Source organism: Pelodiscus sinensis, chromosome 5 (genome assembly GCF_049634645.1).
Source record: "Pelodiscus sinensis isolate JC-2024 chromosome 5, ASM4963464v1, whole genome shotgun sequence".
NCBI lineage: Eukaryota > Metazoa > Chordata > Testudines > Trionychidae > Pelodiscus > Pelodiscus sinensis.
In genome coordinates this window covers 92,801,145-92,819,469 of record NC_134715.1, presented here as the reverse complement: position 1 = coordinate 92,819,469, position 18,325 = coordinate 92,801,145, and the positions used below count along the sequence as shown (strand labels likewise).

At 42.2% G+C, this 18,325-nt stretch overlaps 1 protein-coding gene across 4 annotated transcripts in view; it reads left to right on the top strand.

The window, feature by feature from the left end:
- Window positions 1-18,325, top strand: part of UBE2K (ubiquitin conjugating enzyme E2 K) — an 80,599-nt gene that overhangs the window by 28,049 nt on the left and 34,225 nt on the right. For 2 of the 4 annotated variants that reach the window (XM_006129501.4, XM_075930553.1), the window contains exon 2: window positions 12,658-12,751. The exons of 1 other annotated variant lie outside the window; for it this stretch is intronic. In XM_006129501.4, coding sequence (XP_006129563.1) covers window positions 12,658-12,751 — 94 coding nt within the window. Of the gene's footprint in view, window positions 1-11,183; window positions 11,202-12,657; window positions 12,752-18,325 lie in introns of those variants that run through there. One more of the 4 variants, XM_075930555.1, reaches the window with a different exon arrangement.

Genomic DNA, 18,325 nt, shown 5'->3' with positions numbered 1-18,325 from the left:
TTCAACAAGGACAAGTGTAGAGTCCTGCACTTGGGACGGAAGAATCCCAAGCATAGTTACAAGCTGGGGACCAACCGGTTAAGTAGTAGTTCTGCAGAAAAGGACCTGGGGTTACAGTGGATGAGAAGCTAGATATGAGTCAACAGTGTGCCCTTGTAGCCAAGAAGGCTAATGGCGTATTAGGTTGCATTAAGAGGAGCATTGCCAGCAGATCAAGAGATGTCATCATTCCCCTTTATTCGGCTTTGGTGAGGCCACATCTGGAGTATTGTGTCCAGTTCTGGGCCCCACACTACAAAAAGGATGTGGACGCATTGGAGAGGGTCCAGCGGAGGGCAACCAAAATGATTAGGGGGCTGGAGCATATGACTTATGAGGAGAGGCTGAGGGACTTGGGTCTGTTTAGTCTGCAGAAGCGAAGAGTAAGGGGGGATTTGATAGCAGCCTTCAACTTCCTCAAGGGAGGTTCCAAAGAGGATGGAGAGAGGCTGTTCTCAGTAGTGACAGATGGCAGAACAAGGAACAATGGTCTCAAGTTGTGGTGGGAGAGGTCCAGGTTGGATATTAAGAAAAACTATTTCACTAGGAGGGTGGTGAAGCACTGGAATGGGTTACCTAGGGACGTAGTGGAGTCTCCATCCCTAGAGGTGTTTAAGTCTCGGCTTGACAAAGCCCTGGCCGGGTTGATTTAGTTGGAATTGGTCCTACCTAGAGCAGGGGGCTGGACTTGATGACCTTCTGAGGTCTCTTCCAGTTCTATGATTCTATGATCATTGACAGTCTACAGCTGATCTTGGAAAATGATCCCTCACTCTCATAGGCCATGGTAGACAGGCCAATCCTCACCTACAAACAACCCCCTAATCTGAAGCAAATACTTTCCAGCAGCTACACATCACACCTGATATACAGGAACCCCTGCAACAAGTCTTGTTGCCAACTCTGTTTACATAGCTATACAAGTGACACTGTCACAGGACCTAACCACATAAGCCACAACATCAGGGGCTCATACAACTGCACATCCTCTAATACGGTGTTTCTTAAACTTTTTGAGACACTGGAACGCCAAATAATAATACTTTTTTATGTGGAACACCTATGAAAATTTTCTTTAACAAAAAAAAATTGTCAGACAAAAAAAAGACAAAACCAAAGAAGTAACAAAAACCAAGAAGAGTTGGTGGCACACCTGCGAGTTGTTCACGGAACACCAGTGTTCCATGGAACATAGTTTAAGAAACACTGCTCTAATATGACATATGCTATAAAGTGACAGCAATGCCCCTTTGCCATGTATATTGGCAAAACTGGACAGTCTCTAAGACAAATGATAAATGGACACAAATCACACATCAAAAATTGTAAAACACACACACACACACACACACACACACACACACACACACACACACACACACACACACACACACACACACACACACACACACACACACACACACACACACACACACACACACACACACACACACACACACCCTACCTGTAGAGGGACATTTCATTCTGCCTGGTCACTCAGTCATGGATTTAAAAGTAGCCACTCTTCTACAAAGGAATTTCACCAGTTAATTCCAGAGAAAGAGTGTATTCAGATACAAAATTGACACATTTCCCTGAGCTTGAACAAAGACTTTAACTGGATGTTGCATTATAAAGTCAGTCTCCCATGCCTTTAACACTGAATTTTTAAATGTCAAAAGCTAAGTATGGGACACTTTCAGCTCACTTAAATTAACCTCATTAGCACCAGTCCTATAATTGACAGGGACCTTCCTCCCCCCTTTTCTATTTATAAATAACTCAGTATGCTATATATTTTTGTTAGGTCCCACAGAACTACTCATTGTTTCACAATATAAAATAAGTTGAACCTCTCTAATCTGGTACTCTCAGGACTAGGAATGTAAATGGTTAACGGGTTAACCAGTAAGGCTCACTCTGAATGGGTGAGGCTTTACTGGTTGTGGTTAACTGATAGGGGCTGGAGCAGCTCCTTGCCTATCCAGTCAGGGGGCTTGCTCCAACTCCACTGGGCCCACTTTTGACAGGAATAGTTCGAGCTGGGCAGCTGAAGCAGTCCCTGTCTGCAGTGGGCCTGTCCCACCGTGCTTACAGGTTTCTCACTGGTTTCCCAGGGAGGGGGCCCCACTTCCAGCCTTGCCCAGTGAGGTGCTTTTGCGGCAGCAGCAAAAAGAAACCGTTAAGAACTCATCTTGTGTCCCAGAGTGCAAATCTAAGGAACCTAAGTACGTGTCCCTCAGTTGTCAAAGTAGTGCATAAATAGTGCCTCCCAGTTCAGGGCTCATGGAAATTACCACAGAATTGTACTCTAGAATCTCAGTTAAAAAAAAAAACCCTCTGCTTTTATGGCTACAGAGACTAACTCGAAAGCATGAATCAGGTTTGAGTTTGAAACAATAACTGTTAAGGCAGCCCATCTTTCTCAGACAAGTCTCCAGATTTTGCTGCTGCTCAGTATGCATTTTGCTGCAGCCAGTCACCTAACATTTTATTTTCTGGCCCTGCCTGGGACCTGCCTGTAACATGTTGTCTCTTGCTCTCTTACTTTTTATATTAACTGGATTACAGTCCATTCTCTCTGCATTGTTCTGTTTAGCCAGGTAGAAGGGGGATCAGAATCAGTATCTAATCTTGCAGGAATGGAAAGTGGGTGAGCCAAAAAGGTAGTCTGATTAGTTAAGCTATTTGGAGAACGTCACAACAGCTGAGGCCCAGAAAAATGAGCTAGTGAAATTGATACAAACTCTTTTACCTGATGCACACATGAGGTAAAAATTGTTCTTAGCCAGGCTGCCTAGACATCATGGGAGCTGATGTTCAGGGAAGGGACCCAGACTACCTAGATAATATAAGGAAAAATGCTTACATAATCATTGATAAGTTTTAAATCAATGAGTGTTTTCAGCTGTGAGCCCTGTGGTTGAGAGGAGGTGATCAGGAGATTGTGTGTGAAGGTTATTTTAATGGCAGCCAAAGAAACTTATCGGGCATGTCTGCATTAGAAAATTGTTGACTTAAATGACATCTTTGTGTAGTCACTGCAGTAATAACATTATTTTTCACATTGACATTACACTCCTTATGTTAGTGGTGTGCATGCTCAAAGGCAGCACTTGTCTTGGTATAGAGAGCAATGCACTGTAGTGCTGTCCCTATGTTCTACATGCCACCAACTATTGGAGGGTGTTTTGAGAAGATTTTGCAATGTTTCATGGGGGAAAATGAGTCATGCAGGGGTGTCTGGGAACATGATTTCAACATCCCAAAATGCAACTTTCTCTAACTCAGTTTCATCTGCATCCCATGGTATTTGGTGCCTCTTTTCAAAATCCCTGCACATCCAGGTATCAGCCATTTTTGTAAAAAAAGTGGATCCTGGACAGCTCTGCACTATTGTAATGAGTGGTGAGCACAGGGCACCTGATCTTGCAGTATTTCCAGAGTCACAGGGAACATAATTCCTTGGAAGAGCCAGGAATTGTGCTGTGTGATGTGATATAGAAAGAAAATTGAAAGTTGTTGGTGCATTCACACAGCAGCTGCAGATGGAGTGCCCTTACAAGCACTTACTGGTGGGATTGCATATTTATGCAGATTTTGCATGATGAGCAGTGGCTGCAGAACGTTCGGTCATGCAAAGATCATATTCCTGGATCTGTGTGTGAAGCTCATTGTACGTATAGCTCAGCAACACCAAAATGATATCTGCCCTGACAGTGGAGAAGTGAGCGATGATCACTTTGTGGAAGCTTGAAACACCCAATTACTGCCAGTCAGTTGGAAATCATTTTTGGGATTGGGAAAATCCACAATGGGAGTTGCCCTGATGCAAGTGTGTAGGGTCATGAATTGCCTCCTATACAGGACTGTGACTTTAGGTGGTAAGCAGGACATATTGGATGGTTTTTCAGCCTTGAGTTTTTGCATTTACAGTTGGGTGATAGATAGCATGCATATCCCTATTTTGCCACCGGGCCATCTTACTACAGTAAAACTCCATTAGTCCGGCATCCAATGCTCCGGGACTCCTGATGGTCCGGCACCATCAGGAACTCGGAAGTGCTGGGGCAGCCGGACAGGCTTCCCCCATTCAGCTGCTGCTGAAACTGACCAGCAGCTGAATCGGGAAAGCCGGGAGCAGAGCAGCTGGGGTGCTGCCGCCGGGTTGGTCTTGTAGCGCTGCCCCTCGGACCGGCAGCACCCCAGCTGCTCTTGGGGATGCCTGGGGCAGAGCTGCTGGAGTGCTGCCAGGTTGGTCCCGCAGCTCCAAAGGACGGCGCTGCGGGACCAACCCGGCAGGACCCCAGCTGCTCTGCCCCAGGGGTCCCCAAGTCAGCTGCTGCTGAAACAGATTAGTGGCTGATTCCAGGAAGCCCGGGGCAGAGCTGCTCTGCCCCGGGCTTCCTGGAATCAGCCGCTGATCTGTTTCAGCAGCGGCTGACTTGGGGACCCCTGGGGCAGAGCAGCTGGGGTCCTGCCGGGTTGGTCCCGCAGCCCGGAGGGGCAGCGCTAGGGGACCAACCGGGCAGTACCCCAGCTGCTCTATCCCAGGCGTCCCCAAGAGCAGCTGGAGTGCTGCTGGGTTGGTGCTGTAGCGCCGCCCCTTGGCGCTGCGGGACCAACCCGGCAGCACCCCAGCTGCTCTATTGCAGGCATCCCCGATTCAGCTGCTGCTGAAACTGACCAGTAGCGGCTGAATCAGGGATGCCTGGGGCAGAGCTGAACTATCATAAGGGGGGCTATGAGGGGTCTGGGGTGGCATCCCCTCCCACCCCACTCCAGACCCCTCATAGCCCCCCGTTCTGATAGTCCGGCACCCCCTGTGTCCTAAAGGTGCCAGATTATCGGAAGTTTACTGTAGTGTGTATCAACCAGAAAGAGCTACTTTTCTGTGGTAATGCAAGTGTTCGAGGATCACCAAAGATGTTTTACGGATATGAAGGTGGGCTGGTCAGGAGAGGTACATGATGCATGTGTCCTTAAGAACACGGACTTGTTCAGAAGGATGCAAGCAGAGACTTTTCTTTCCAGTTCACAGGATTACCACTGGGGATGTTGAAATACCAGTACTGATCTTGGGAAACTCAAACAACCCCTTATTCCCATGGCTCATGAAGCTGTACGCAAGCCACTTTGACAGCATCAAGGAGTACTTCAACGACAGGCTCAGCATATGCAGAATGACAGTTGTATGTGCCTTTGGCAGTTTTAATGATTGCTGACACTATTTACTCATGAGGTTGGACTTCAGTAAAAAAATATTCCAGTCATTATCAGTGTTGCCTCTAATTTTTTCCAGCCCATAGCATACTTTTTTGTTATGTGCGCCAATATGGAGCCAAAGGGTTTTGAGTGCAGGGAGAGGCTCAGGTATGAGGTAGAGAGTTGGGGGTGCAGAAGTGTGAGGGTTCTGGCTAGGGCTGTGGGCTCTAGGGTGGGCCAGTGGTTGAGGGACACAATACTGGTACAGAAGGTTTGGGTGCCAGGACTCTGGCTGGGGTTGCAGGCTCTTGGGTGGGGTCGGGCATGAGGGGTTTTAGGTGCATAAAGGAGGCTCCAGGTTTGAGGAGGGGTTCAGGGCTTGTGATTGGGATACAGGAGAGGATACAGGCTCAGAGTTGGGTATACGGGCTTTGAGTTAGGGCCAGAGATGAGGGCTTTGGGGTGCAGGAGGGTGTTCATTACTGGGGGAAGGGGGCTCAATGTGGTGTAGGGGATTGGGGCTGATGCTTACCGAGGTGGCTTCATACTGGAAGGGGTGGGGCTCCCTTCCACCAGCCACAGCTGCTTCAGGGGTTGGGATTAGGGATAGTGATCTCTCTCTGCTGTAGTCCTGACCCCCTGTGTGGGGCTTAATGGGAAGCTGTGTGGCTACGCAGTTGTTCAGTTAGGGTCTATAATGATCTGTGGTCATTATAATTGTCTGCTGTGTTCTACATAATATCTGTGATGCAGAGGAGGAAGAGTTTCCGATGGGCTGGAGGGCGGAGGTGAATGGCTGTCTGCTGATTTTGAGTAGCTGGATACAAGAGCTAAACGAAGAGCTCAACGTAGAGCTGTTTGGCTCAGAGAGGCTTTGAAAGACCATTTTAATAGTGAGGAATGGTAATGTATGCTGTTGTAGTTTTTTTTTTTTTTGCATACCAGTATGAACCCTAAAATGAGTGCAGTGCGTATAGTAATATAACTTTGCAAATATACCTTTTGTTATTATCTGTTAACGATATCAGCCCCAGCCAATATGTTTGAACTAATAAAGATCAGATATGTTTCCATAAATACTTTTTTCAAACCCATGCACATAGACACATTTATAACTGAATGAAACTATAAATACAGGAAAAAAAACTTTTGCAGGAGAAAGAACAGTCATTTCTACTTCACAAACACCTACACCATTTGTGTTTTTCACAGGTCAGTGTATGTGCAACTGCGATGGACAGGTTGAGTGGTAGGGATAGTACAGCTGCTCAGGATACCATGTTGTGATAGATGGGAGGGATACTACCCTCTTCTAGACATCTCAGCCATTCAGTTGATTAATTTGCCTGTAATGCAGTGTTTCTCAAAATGGGCCATGCGCCCACTGTGGGAAAGCTGCTAATGGGCTGCTCTGCTTCCTTTATCTAAGGCTCCATAGGTGAGGAGCCTCGCAGCTTCCATTGGCTGTGGTTTGCCGTTTCCAGCCAGGAGGTCCGGGGGGGGGGGGGGGAGGAGGAGGGAGGCGAAGAGGAGAGGACTGTGTATGCTAACCAATAAGCTCAGGCTCATTTGTTAACCATGTACACAAGTGCATGTTGACATGCCTAATTCAAATCTTATTAATTTTGTAACATACATTTTTGTAAACACAGTACAACCCATGTATAATGTCACTAGCCATTAGGTTACTAATTTTTAATGTGGACTATTTTTACTCTGGAAAAGGAAATATTCTTCCATATTCTTGTCTGTTCCCATTGGCAAGCCTTGAGACTTCCTGTTTTGATGAGAGCTGAATCTACTGTGCTGATGTGACTAACTCTTTATAGATAGTTTTGCAAAATATGTTTGTGTAGCAGCATCACAGATTCGTAGGAGCACAGATCTCTGGAATACGATCCCTGCCATAATTAAAGGACTATGCAAGGGCCCTGAAAAAATTGTGTAGAGGAGGAATAAAATTGTGTAAAATGGAGGAATAAAATTTGAGAGACTTTCTATAGGGATACTTTTCAGTCATTGTTTAGGATGGTAGTATAAGGAACTGGTCCTTAGCATTCCATTGTATTGATTAAATGTTGGTGGTAAAACAGCAGTAAAATCACAAAAACATTTTTACAGTGATCCTAAAACACTGATTGATTAAGGATGGCTGTTTTCAAGTATCTATTTAGAATTACAGGGTTTCCTGCCAAATATTTTAGGGGTGACTGGGGTATAGAAAGCCATCAAAATGATCTCTGAGCTGCAGACAATGAACATTTAAAATTAGTACATTCTGAAACTGTTCATTGCCTTTTGTTTCGCAGTTTTAACCATGGTGTTCAATGTGATTATGCAAATTGGTATCTGTCAAATTTAAATGAAGTGGAAAACATTAAATACAAATTGTCAGAAAAAGAAACAAATGAATATTAGTCTAGAACTAAGCAGTTTTTCTCTGGAAATTTACCTGCATGGTCCTTATGGAAGATGGTGGCCCCTTAGGTTGTCAAAATACAGAGAATCAAATAAATGGATTAAGAATTTAAGAATGGCCATACGGGGTCAGACCAACGGTCCATCTAGCCCAGTATCCTGTCTGCCAATAGTGGCTAATACCAGATGCACCAGAGGGAGGGATCACAACAGGTAATTCCCACGTGATTCCTTCCCTGTCAACCATTTCCAGACAGAGGCAAAGGACACCATTCCTACTCATCCTGGCTAATAGCCATTGATGGATCTAACCTCCATGAATCTATCTAGCTCTTTTTTGAAAGCCTGTTTAAGTCCTAGTCTTCACCACATCCTCTGGCAAGGCGTTCCGGAGGTTGCCTGTGCACTGAGTAAAGAAAAAATAACTTTTGTTTGTTTTAAATTTGCTGCCTATTAATTTCATTTGGTGACCCCTAGTTCTTATATTGTGTGAATAAGTAAATAACTTTTCCTTATTCACTTTTTCCACACCAGTCATGATTTTATAGACCTCTATCATATCCCCCCCTTAATCTTCTCTTTTGTAAGATGAAAAGTCCAAGTCTTTTTAATCTCTCTTCATATGGGACCCGTTCCAAACCTCTGAGCATTTTTGTTGCCCTTTTCCAAACCTTTTCCAATGCTAATATATCTTTTTTGAGATAAGGGGATCACATCTGTATGCAGTATTCAAGATATGGCTGTATCATGGTTTTATATAGAAGCAATAAAATATTCTCTGCCTTATTCTCTATCCTTTTTTTAATGATTCCTAACATTCTGTTTGCTTTTTTGACTGCTGCTGCACACTGAGTGGATGTTTTCAGAGAACTATCCACAATGACTCCAAGATCTCTCTTGAGTAGTTGTAGCCAAATTAGTCCCCATCATATTGTATGTATAGTTGGGGTTATTTTTTCCAATGTGCATTACTTTTATCAACATTAAATTTCTTTTGCCATTTTGTTGCCCAATCACTTAGGTTGGTGAGATGTTTTTGAAGCTCTGCACAGTCTGCTTTGGTCTTAACTACCTTGAGCAATTTAATATCATCTGCAAAATTTGCCACCTCACTGTTTACCTCTTTCTCTAGATTGGGATGGGCAATAATTATTGATGGAGGGCCACTCCAAGATTTTTGGAAAGTGGTCAAGAGTGGCACTCTTCTGTGATATTGATGGTGGAGATGCGGGGTCTGTGATTGAGGTTGGGCGCAGATGGGAGCTTGGGGTAAGGTATTGGGGTGCAGGAGGGAGACTGGAGTCTGGGAGGGAGTTTGGGTGAAGGAAGTGGTTGTGACCTAGGGCAGGGGACTGGAGTGCAGGGGTTTGGGATGTGATCCTGGGTAGGAGGGTATTGTAATTCAAGGCAGGAGATTGGGGTGCCAGATTTGGGAGGGGTAATGAGTGAAAGAGGGGAACAGAGGGTTTGGGTATATTGGGAGGGCAGAGAGTTGGGGCAGGAAAGGGCTAGGGTGCCAGAAGCAGGCTGTGGCCAGGAGACTTACCAGCCAGCAGCCAAATAAGCCTGCCTGTCTACAGAGCTAAGGCTTATAGAGCTTAAAACTAGGATTGTCAAGCGATTAAAAATGTCATTGTGATTAATCACATGCGCTGCCCCTTTGAAACACTGCAATGGCATTTTAGAGGGGCAGCGCTGCTGGAGATGGGGATCAGCTAGGGACTCCAGCTGATCCTGGGTTCTGCTTGCATTGCCATTTTGAAATGCAGCAGTTGCGTTTCAAAGGAGCAGCGCTATGTGAAGCCTGGGATCAGCTGGAATGCCGTGGCATTTCAAAGGGGCAGTGGCAGCATTGTGGGAGCCTGGGATCACCTGGAGTCCCCAGCTGATCCCGGTCTCCGCCTTGGGCTGCCCCTTTGAAACACTGCGGTGGCATTTCCAACGGACAACACTGCATGGAGCTTGGGATCAGCTGCAATTGTTTCAAAGGGGTAGCTGGCGGCGTTTCAAAGGGGCAGCGCTGCCCAGAGTCAGGGGTCAGCTGGGGATTCCAGCTGATCCCAGGCTCCTACTGCGCTGCCCCTTTTAAATGCCCTGGTAGTGTTACAAACGGGCAGCGCTGCAGAAACACCTGCGATTAACGTGCTAAAAAAATTAACAGGTGTTAACAGGCAGGTGTTAACGCACGTTAATTGACAGCTCTACTTAAAATGTTTCCCAGCAAGCCTGCCTGCTTGCCTGGCCATGTGCTTCACTGAATAACTATAGAACCATGTTTATTTTCGCCCAACAAATTATGTTAATCTATGTGTCTGACAATTTTGTTCTTTACTGTAGTTTCAACTAATTTGTCTGGTACTGACTTTAGACTTAGTGGTCTGTAATTGCTAGGATCACCTCTAGAGCCCTTTTTAAATATTGGCGTCATGTTAGCTATGTTCCAGTCATTAGGTACGGAAGCTGATTTAAAGGATAGATTAAAAACCAGAGTTAATAGTTCCGCAATTTCCCATTTGAGTTCTTTCAGAACTCTTGGGTGAATGCCATCTGGTCCCGGTGACTTGTTACTGTTAAGTTAATCAATTTGTTCCAAAACCTCCTCTGACACCTCAATCTGGGACAATTCTTCAGATTTGTCACCTAAAAAGAATGGCTCAGGTTTGGGAATCTCCCCAGTATCTTTAGCCGAGAAGACTGAAGCAAAAATTCATTTACCTTCTCTGCAATTATAATTGAATGCTCCTTTAGCATCTCGATCGTCCAACGGCCCCACTGGTTGTTTAACCGGCTTGCTGCTTCTAATGTACTTAAAAAAACATTTTGGTATTACTTTTTGAGTAATATTACTTAAATTACTTTGTTGTTACTTTTGCTATAGTCATCCTTATGAAGGGCAGCCTATGTTTCCAGTTCTACAGAGAACAAATGAGAGACGATCTCTTGTTTTGTGACCGCTAACTTTACTAAAGACAGCCTGTGTCAATCCCTTTTCAGAATCATAGGAGTTGGGAGTCAGTTTAAAAGAGGCTAGTTCAAGTTTCTTTGAAGGAAACCATTATTCTTCAGTCTCTGTTGAATGAGAAACTTTTGTTTATGAAAGTTCTGCTCAACAGTTCTGTTCAACTATCAGATCTGTTCCACTGTTACCTCTTTGTCAATTTTGTGTTAAATAAAGCTTGAGCTGAAATGATTTTGGATAAATTTTATAGGCTCTATTTAAAATTAACTTGTAAATTCTCAATTAAATATCTAAGTAGTCATGGTGGTTATTTTGGGAACAGTGCATTGTATTCTTCTATACAAAAGTGATTGAATACCTCCTTTTGAAGTGAAAACAGCCTCTGGTATGGCATTGCAGCTAGTTTCCTATTCATACCTATTTCAAGTTGTAAATATAATTTTTTGTAAACAGAAGAGAGGAATAAAATCTGTTGCATTTCTTAATTTTGAAACTGCATGTTGGTTTAAAAAATGTATACCTTAATATCGGTTATCCTAATGTTTAGGGCTCGACAAATCGCTGTTTCTACTCGCCCATGGTGAGTAGATTTCAGCTGGTCACCACATTCACTAGCGGCGCGCGCATGTGCAATGCGGGTCTTGTGCATGCACAGTACGGGGCTGGCATGTAGATTTCGCTGCCGTTTGTCAAGCCCTGCTAATGTTTGTTTATTATGATAACTTGGATTTCACATCCAATCAACTCAAAAAATCAGGAAGTATTCTAGGCATCAGTGGGCAGAATAGTATTAATTTTGGTGAGCTGTGGAAAACAGGAAGGGGGAAATAGACACCTGGAGCCCCTTGCATCTGGTTAGCAGATCCATCAGCTTCCATTAGCTCTCTAATTGTAGCTCAAAGAACTGGCAGTCATTAATACTTTTCAGTATAACTGTACCCATCCTCCCAATATAGTTTTAAAATGTTGACATCTGGAATGACTTGTCTCCCAGCCAAAAAGAAGAAATAAAAATAGTGAGAGGACGGGACTGTGCATAGAGATTCTGGAATAGGGAAAAGGATGGGGTGGAGTTTGCAGTAGTCTCTGAAATAGACGGAAATGGGACGTTGGCTTACAGACAGTTTATGGAGAGATGCTTGGAGCCCAAGGTGTATGCAAAGAGGTCAGTCAATAGAAATAACAAAACGTGCATCCCTCTTCACCTGTAAACAATGTAGGTGTATATTTTTCCACGGGTCGTTTGTTTAAAATTTTTTTTTGGAAAGCAACTATACATTTTATTCCTGCTCCTTTCTGGGATGAAAGACAATTTTGAATGTAATGTGTAATTTTGGTTTAAACTCTTTTATGGAACTGTTTATAAAAAATACATTAGACAGTAACTAAATATGCTATTATGAGAATTTGGAAATTAAATTACAAAAGAGGTCCAAGAAAATTTGTCTTGGGAAACATGAAGTCAAGGAGGGGGTGACACATAGCCAGTAGCTCCTGCACCAAAATGTTGCCTTAGACTTCAGATGTTGTGAAAATATGCTTTTCAACAAGTCCACTGTTAATGTTACTATTTAAGATATCATATATTGTTTCAAAAATAGATCAGTGCATTATTTTTGCAAGATCTTGCTGTATTCCAGTAAAGGTATTGGTTATGTTTAATGTCACTTGAAAGTGTTCCGTTTAAAGCAATCAAGTTAAAATTTTTGACGCTGGTTATTTTTCTTGACTTGTTTAAGGTATTTAGAATAAACAGCTATTTAAACTCTAAATCTAGTCAATTAAAACAATTAATAGTAGTTTAACATATTCTACATGTTTTTGAATACCCTTATCCATGTTAGTGGCTCTTTAAAAACTACTTTGGAGAATTGTGATGCTGCATAAAGTTATAATTTAAATTAAATAAAACTAACTGGAACATATATATTTGTAATGGGTTATTTTTAGAAATCTGTTCTAAAAATTGAATATCTTTCTGGAATCTGTATCAAACATATCTTACTCATAACTGCTTTTCTCTGTTTATTTTAAAGACGAGCAAAAATCAAATTAAAGTAGATCTTGTAGATGAGAATTTTACAGAATTAAGAGGAGAAATAGCAGGACCTCCGGACACACCATATGAAGGCAAGTAATGTTTTTGCATGTGAAATCATTGTGCCCTTCAAATTGTGTCTTGGGTTGTTTTGTTTATAAAGTTAATTCACAAAATAATAAAGAATAAAGAGCTATATATTTTGAAACAAGCCATTAATTTTATGTGGTTTTAAATTTGACATTTAAATTTAAACTTTGAAAAGTTATTTTGAATTTATGTATAATTACAGTAAAACTCTGATGGTCCGGCACTTCTGATGGTCTGGCACCATCAGGAACCCTGAAGTGCTCCGGGCAGCCAGACCATTGGAGCTGCTCTGCCCCCAGCTTCCCCGATTCAGCCGCTGCTGAAACTGGCCAGCTGCTGAATCGGGGAAGCCGGGGGCAGAGTATCTGGAGTGCCGCCGGGTAGGTGCCGTAGCGCTGCCCCTCGGGGCTGCGGGACCAACCCGGCAGCACCCCAGCTGTCCCCGATTCAGCCGCTGCTGATACTGATCAGCGGCTGACTCCAGGAAGCCCAAGGCAGAGCTGCTCTGCCCTGGCTTCCTGGAATCAGCCGCTGATCAGTTTCAGCAGCAGCTGACTTGGGGATACCTGGGGCAGAGCAGCTGGGGTGCTGCCGGGTTGGTCCAGTAGCGCTGTGGAGCGGCGCTGCGGGACTAACCCGGCAGCACCCCAGCTGCTCTGCCCCAGGCATCCCCAAGAGAAGCTGGGGTGCTGCCGGGCTGGTCTTGCAGCGCCAAGAGTCGGCGCTACCGGACCAACCTGGCAGCACTCCATCTGCTCTGCTGCAGGCGTCCCGATTCAGCCACTGCTGAAACTGACCAGCAGCGGCTGAATCAGGGACACCTGGGGCAGAGCTGGACTATCGGAAGGGGGGGCCATGAGGGGTCTGGGGTGGCATCCCCCCCACCCCAGACCCTTCATAGCCCCCTCTTCCTATAGTCTGGCATATCTGATAATTTGGCACCCCGTGGGTCCTAAAGGTGCCGGATTATTGGAAGTTTACTGTACATGGAAAAATTGTTTAGTCTTTATAACAGATTTTACCATGCTACTTGCCAGGACTAAGTTGCAATCTGGGCTGTGCAACAGAATTTTAAACGCCATAGAAAGAAGTTCTATGATACAAGATATAGTTGTTATGCTTGGTGGGGATAGATGTCTTTTGGATCTGGAAGCAAATATATTCTCTAGGTCTGGAGAAATCTATAGCACAGAACAGACTACTTGCCCAATATGTGTTTCAAAGAACTGTTGTAGAGAATATCTTGTGGGTGTTTTATATTTTTTCAACTTGTAAGGAAGGGCACCTCTTCATTAGAGGAAATTTGGAGGTTTCCATAGATCCCTCTATTTAATTTTCTATTGTGGATCCTCTGTATTAGATCGGTGTTTAAAATTATCCTGGAAATCATATAGCCTATTTTCTAGTTTCTCTGTGGTATTAATCACAATCAAGTATATGGTTTATCTAACCAGAAAAACAAAATGATTTTGTTACAGCTGTAACTGACCTAGCTCATTTTGCTTAGAAATTCCAAATTGTTCAATTGGATTCAAAATTATTGTGTGTGTTTGTATAATACAGGTGGAGTTGCCAGTGACTGCTAAATTTAAGCTTGTTCGATATTTGCCAAAAGACCCTATTTTCAGTTGTTTGTAGTTTTGCTAACCTCAGTATGGGCCAAAATTTTCTATGCCGACTATGTGGCTCAGATTAAATTCTGGAAGAGTTTCAGGAAAAGCATTTTAACTGTTTGCAAAAAAGTGAGGCTATGAGAAAGTAAGCCCTTTCGCCGGTGTTAAAAGAAACTCTTAAAAACCTTAGTAGAGAAGCTCTGGTAATGCCAACCTTTGGAGCAGACTTGAAATTTGATAGGGGTTGCATTCTGGAGTCAGAACATAGGCTTTTATTCATTCCTGTGAAAATCTTCCCAAATTTAGTGGATTTATAAGTCTGAAAATTCCTGTACATACACACTTAGTAGAGATTTGTTAGAGGCTGACATCAAAAGTCTCAGAATATTCCATCTCTGAGCATGCTTTAACTCAATGTGTAGGAGAACTTTCCCTGTGATTGGTGGGTACTATTTTTCACCAGATACATTAACTGGGAGCTATGTTCCCTTTAATCTTTTACATCTATGTGCTGAATTATTCTATCCATACTCAGAATAATTTATGTGAATGTGCACCACCAGAAGAAACACCGAACTCAGCAAAGTGGGTTCTCTGCTAATCAGTGGGGAAGTGTTTGAAGCACTCCTGAGTGGCTGCACAAGCACACAGCTTACAGGGAACACCGACTGTGAGGACTCCCAACGTTCCTCTGCTCCCAAGCAAATGTCCGTGAAACCACTGGCAAAACATCTTGCCTCCCCCCTGCAGTGGATGGCTCAGAGAGGATAATAGCTTGTTCTTGCTACCTATTAATACTGTTAGCTGAAGTTGTAGAGGGGTCTGTGCTATGGATCTAAAGGTTCTAACACTGTCAGTCACTCACATGGGTGTCAATAGCATTTCACTTAATGGATTTTGTTTTTTCGAAAGTGTAATTTTTTGTTAAAATAATGTGCAGCTAGAAGTTAGGAAATGGCAGAATTAAAGTTGCTTGAACATTCATAATTCATCTTTCTTGGATTTATGCATGGTGACAGTGTTTAATAACATAATTTACTTTTTTCCCCTAGAGAACTCTACCATATCAGTGTACAGCATGGATGGTGATCAGTGAATCCATCAGGATTGTTTTGTGAGACAGACTGTGGTCTGTACCTCATTTGTTCTAGAATTTAGAAGTTTTTATAGTGAACGAGACAAGGACTGCAGGAAGAGAAATCTTATCTCATAGTTAAAAGAGCTGTATGCCAACCTAGAAAATTGGATTCTTTGCCACAGAGTTCCTATGTGATGTTGGGGAAAGCCACTTAAACCAAACTGTACAGTTGAATACTAGTTATCTGTCCCTTACTTTCTGGATGCCCAAATTGACACTTTTGGCTTGGTTTTCTGAAGGGTTTTGCAGCTGAAACCAAAGTCAGTAGTATGTGTGCTTTGACTCAAGAAACATTCTGTAAATATGCAGATGCTTAGGACATTGGTGTCTGAAACTGGGCAACCAAAATTAAAGGGCATGTATGACATTATTGGGCTTAATCTCTGTGTGTCACTTCTCAGGCTGGTGATAGTGCTCCCCTATCTCATCTGAGTACTGTGAAGACAAACTTATTAACACTTGGATACCAGAATGAGAGCACAGTAGAAATACCAGGAAGAAATCAGTAATTCTGTATGTAGTGCATGTTTGTATGATGTGATGTGTATAATGCACAAACACATTGATGAGGTTGAAAAAATGTACTAACTACTTATTCAGTGAGCTCCATCCTTTCATGGGCATTGAATGTGGCAGTAGTTCTGTCAAGAACAAAAATAAGCATGATTATGTAGTTTGATTGTATTATAGTGTGTATTCAAATTAAGATTATATGAGCAACTTTAATTCTGGCTTTTGAAAGTTTGACTTTTCAGCCTGTGTTTTCTTTTAACATGATTTATGCATTTATTAAGATATACAATGTGTTACTGTTTTTATACGGTATGTCTAACTGTTCAGAGTAAACAATAAAGAACATCCAGTTGAAGCTGCAGGGGAGTATCAGGGTTAATCTTAAGGATAAGTGCCGTGTGAGTTTTTTAAATGACTACAAATGGTAAGAAATCTTGGTTTTATGTTTCTGAAAATGACAATGTTGATGCATTAGTTCATAAAGTTTCTTTTCTTTAAAGGTATCCCACCCAAATATTGACCAGTTTCAGTGGTACATTGCTTGACTAGTATTGAAAGATCACAACATGAATTGGTAGTGCAGCTTCTGTTCATGTCTGTTCATATTACAAAACAGTAGATAGCAAGAGCTTTGAAAAATCAAGATTAATGGCTGATGTGTTCTGCTTCTCAGTAAATGACAGTCTCTAAAATGTTCTTAAGTGGTAGTCTAAAGGCATTTAGGTTAATGTTTATTTTTTTGTAAACCTCTTTAGTGATAAACTGATGAACCATAATATGTATATGTCTAGTTGCATAATTTTAATAAATGCATACAACTATGTTAAAAGAATATTCAGGTTGAAAATCAAGCATTCAAAAGTTTTAGTTCATATCAGGTAAATATAGTAAATCTAGTAACATTAGAGTTGAGATTTGGTCTGCGCTTTATATTTAGCACTTCCTGATATCTGTGTAATACGAAAAGCAAAGCTTTTGAATATTGCTTTCAGAATTTATAAAAGTTTTAGCAGAATTATTGAGGTGTATACAATAGCTGACTAAACGATTAGCCGATAAGTGGCTTATCAGTTAACTCTATTGGCAATATGCAATTCCCTGCACCGGTGTGGCTTTGAAGCAGAGGCACTGTTGGACCTGGCGCGAGCCAGTGTGCTTGCGCGCTGGCTCTCGAGCGCTTCTAAATGCAGAGTGCTTATCAGTTAAACGTGTACCCAACAAAAATTTTAGTAGCTACACGATTACTAAATTACACACTTCCTAACATCCCTAATATACAGCAGTTGCATTTATATGACAAGCCATTGCATTTCAAGATATATGTAGCAATAATAAATAGTGAGCAAAATAGTTAATTTTGTATCTGGATGAATGTATAAAAAGTTAATTTAAGTTGTAAGGTCTTAGGAGCAGGGACATATAATTTATTTTTGTCTGTAAATGCCATGCACGTCCATGTCGATGTATAAATAATACTAGTTTTATTGTCTCCTACTGACTTAAGTATTGGGGCTAAGCTTTATTTGTATAGTAGAATAGTTCAAGTTATCCAAAGTTTGTGATAGTTCCTTTCCTTGGAAGAAATGAAATCTTGCCTTTAAATTACATTTACAAAGTCTGATGTAATATCTATATTTTGATTTGAAATCCAGACAAAATAGTATGGAGCAGAAAAAATGTTAAAAGCATTTTTGTATTTTGAAATCCAGCGGCAGTCTTCTTAGCAGTTCTATAGAGGGAGCTTTTTGCTTCCTTTCCAGATGTTTTGCATAAAAATTGGCCATTTTTGTTTTGCCTGTTTCTCCCTACTCTTTGTCTTCATTTGTATTTAGTGTTCATGTGTGAACTTACTGTGCTGAAATTGTTGGCCATCTTTACCTCACAGACTGTGGTCAACGTAAAGGAACAATGGGTACAGATACGCAAGAGTAGTTTGGCAAGCACTACACTCTTACTCTCTTCTTTTAGTATTTTAGTCAGTATGACTATGCTTTATACTTCATTGTATTGCTCTTTATATAGTGTCATCTGTTGCCTTTTCCAGTCTGCCTTACGAACATAGCGTACGTGCTAGTTTGAGTTCAAACTCACGTTTCTGACATGGTTTTTTAAAATCATAAAAAATGTCTTAAAATAATTTTAAAGCATTTCATGCTTGACTGCTAAGCCTATTTTAGATCCTCTCTCCCCAAAGAGCCACTCTTGTTTCTCTTATATTTAGGTGGAATGAGTCAGCAAAACCCTTTTAAATCTTTACCAGCAAGATGTACTGACTAACTTCCATCCACTTCCAATTGTTCTAGGTGCTATAC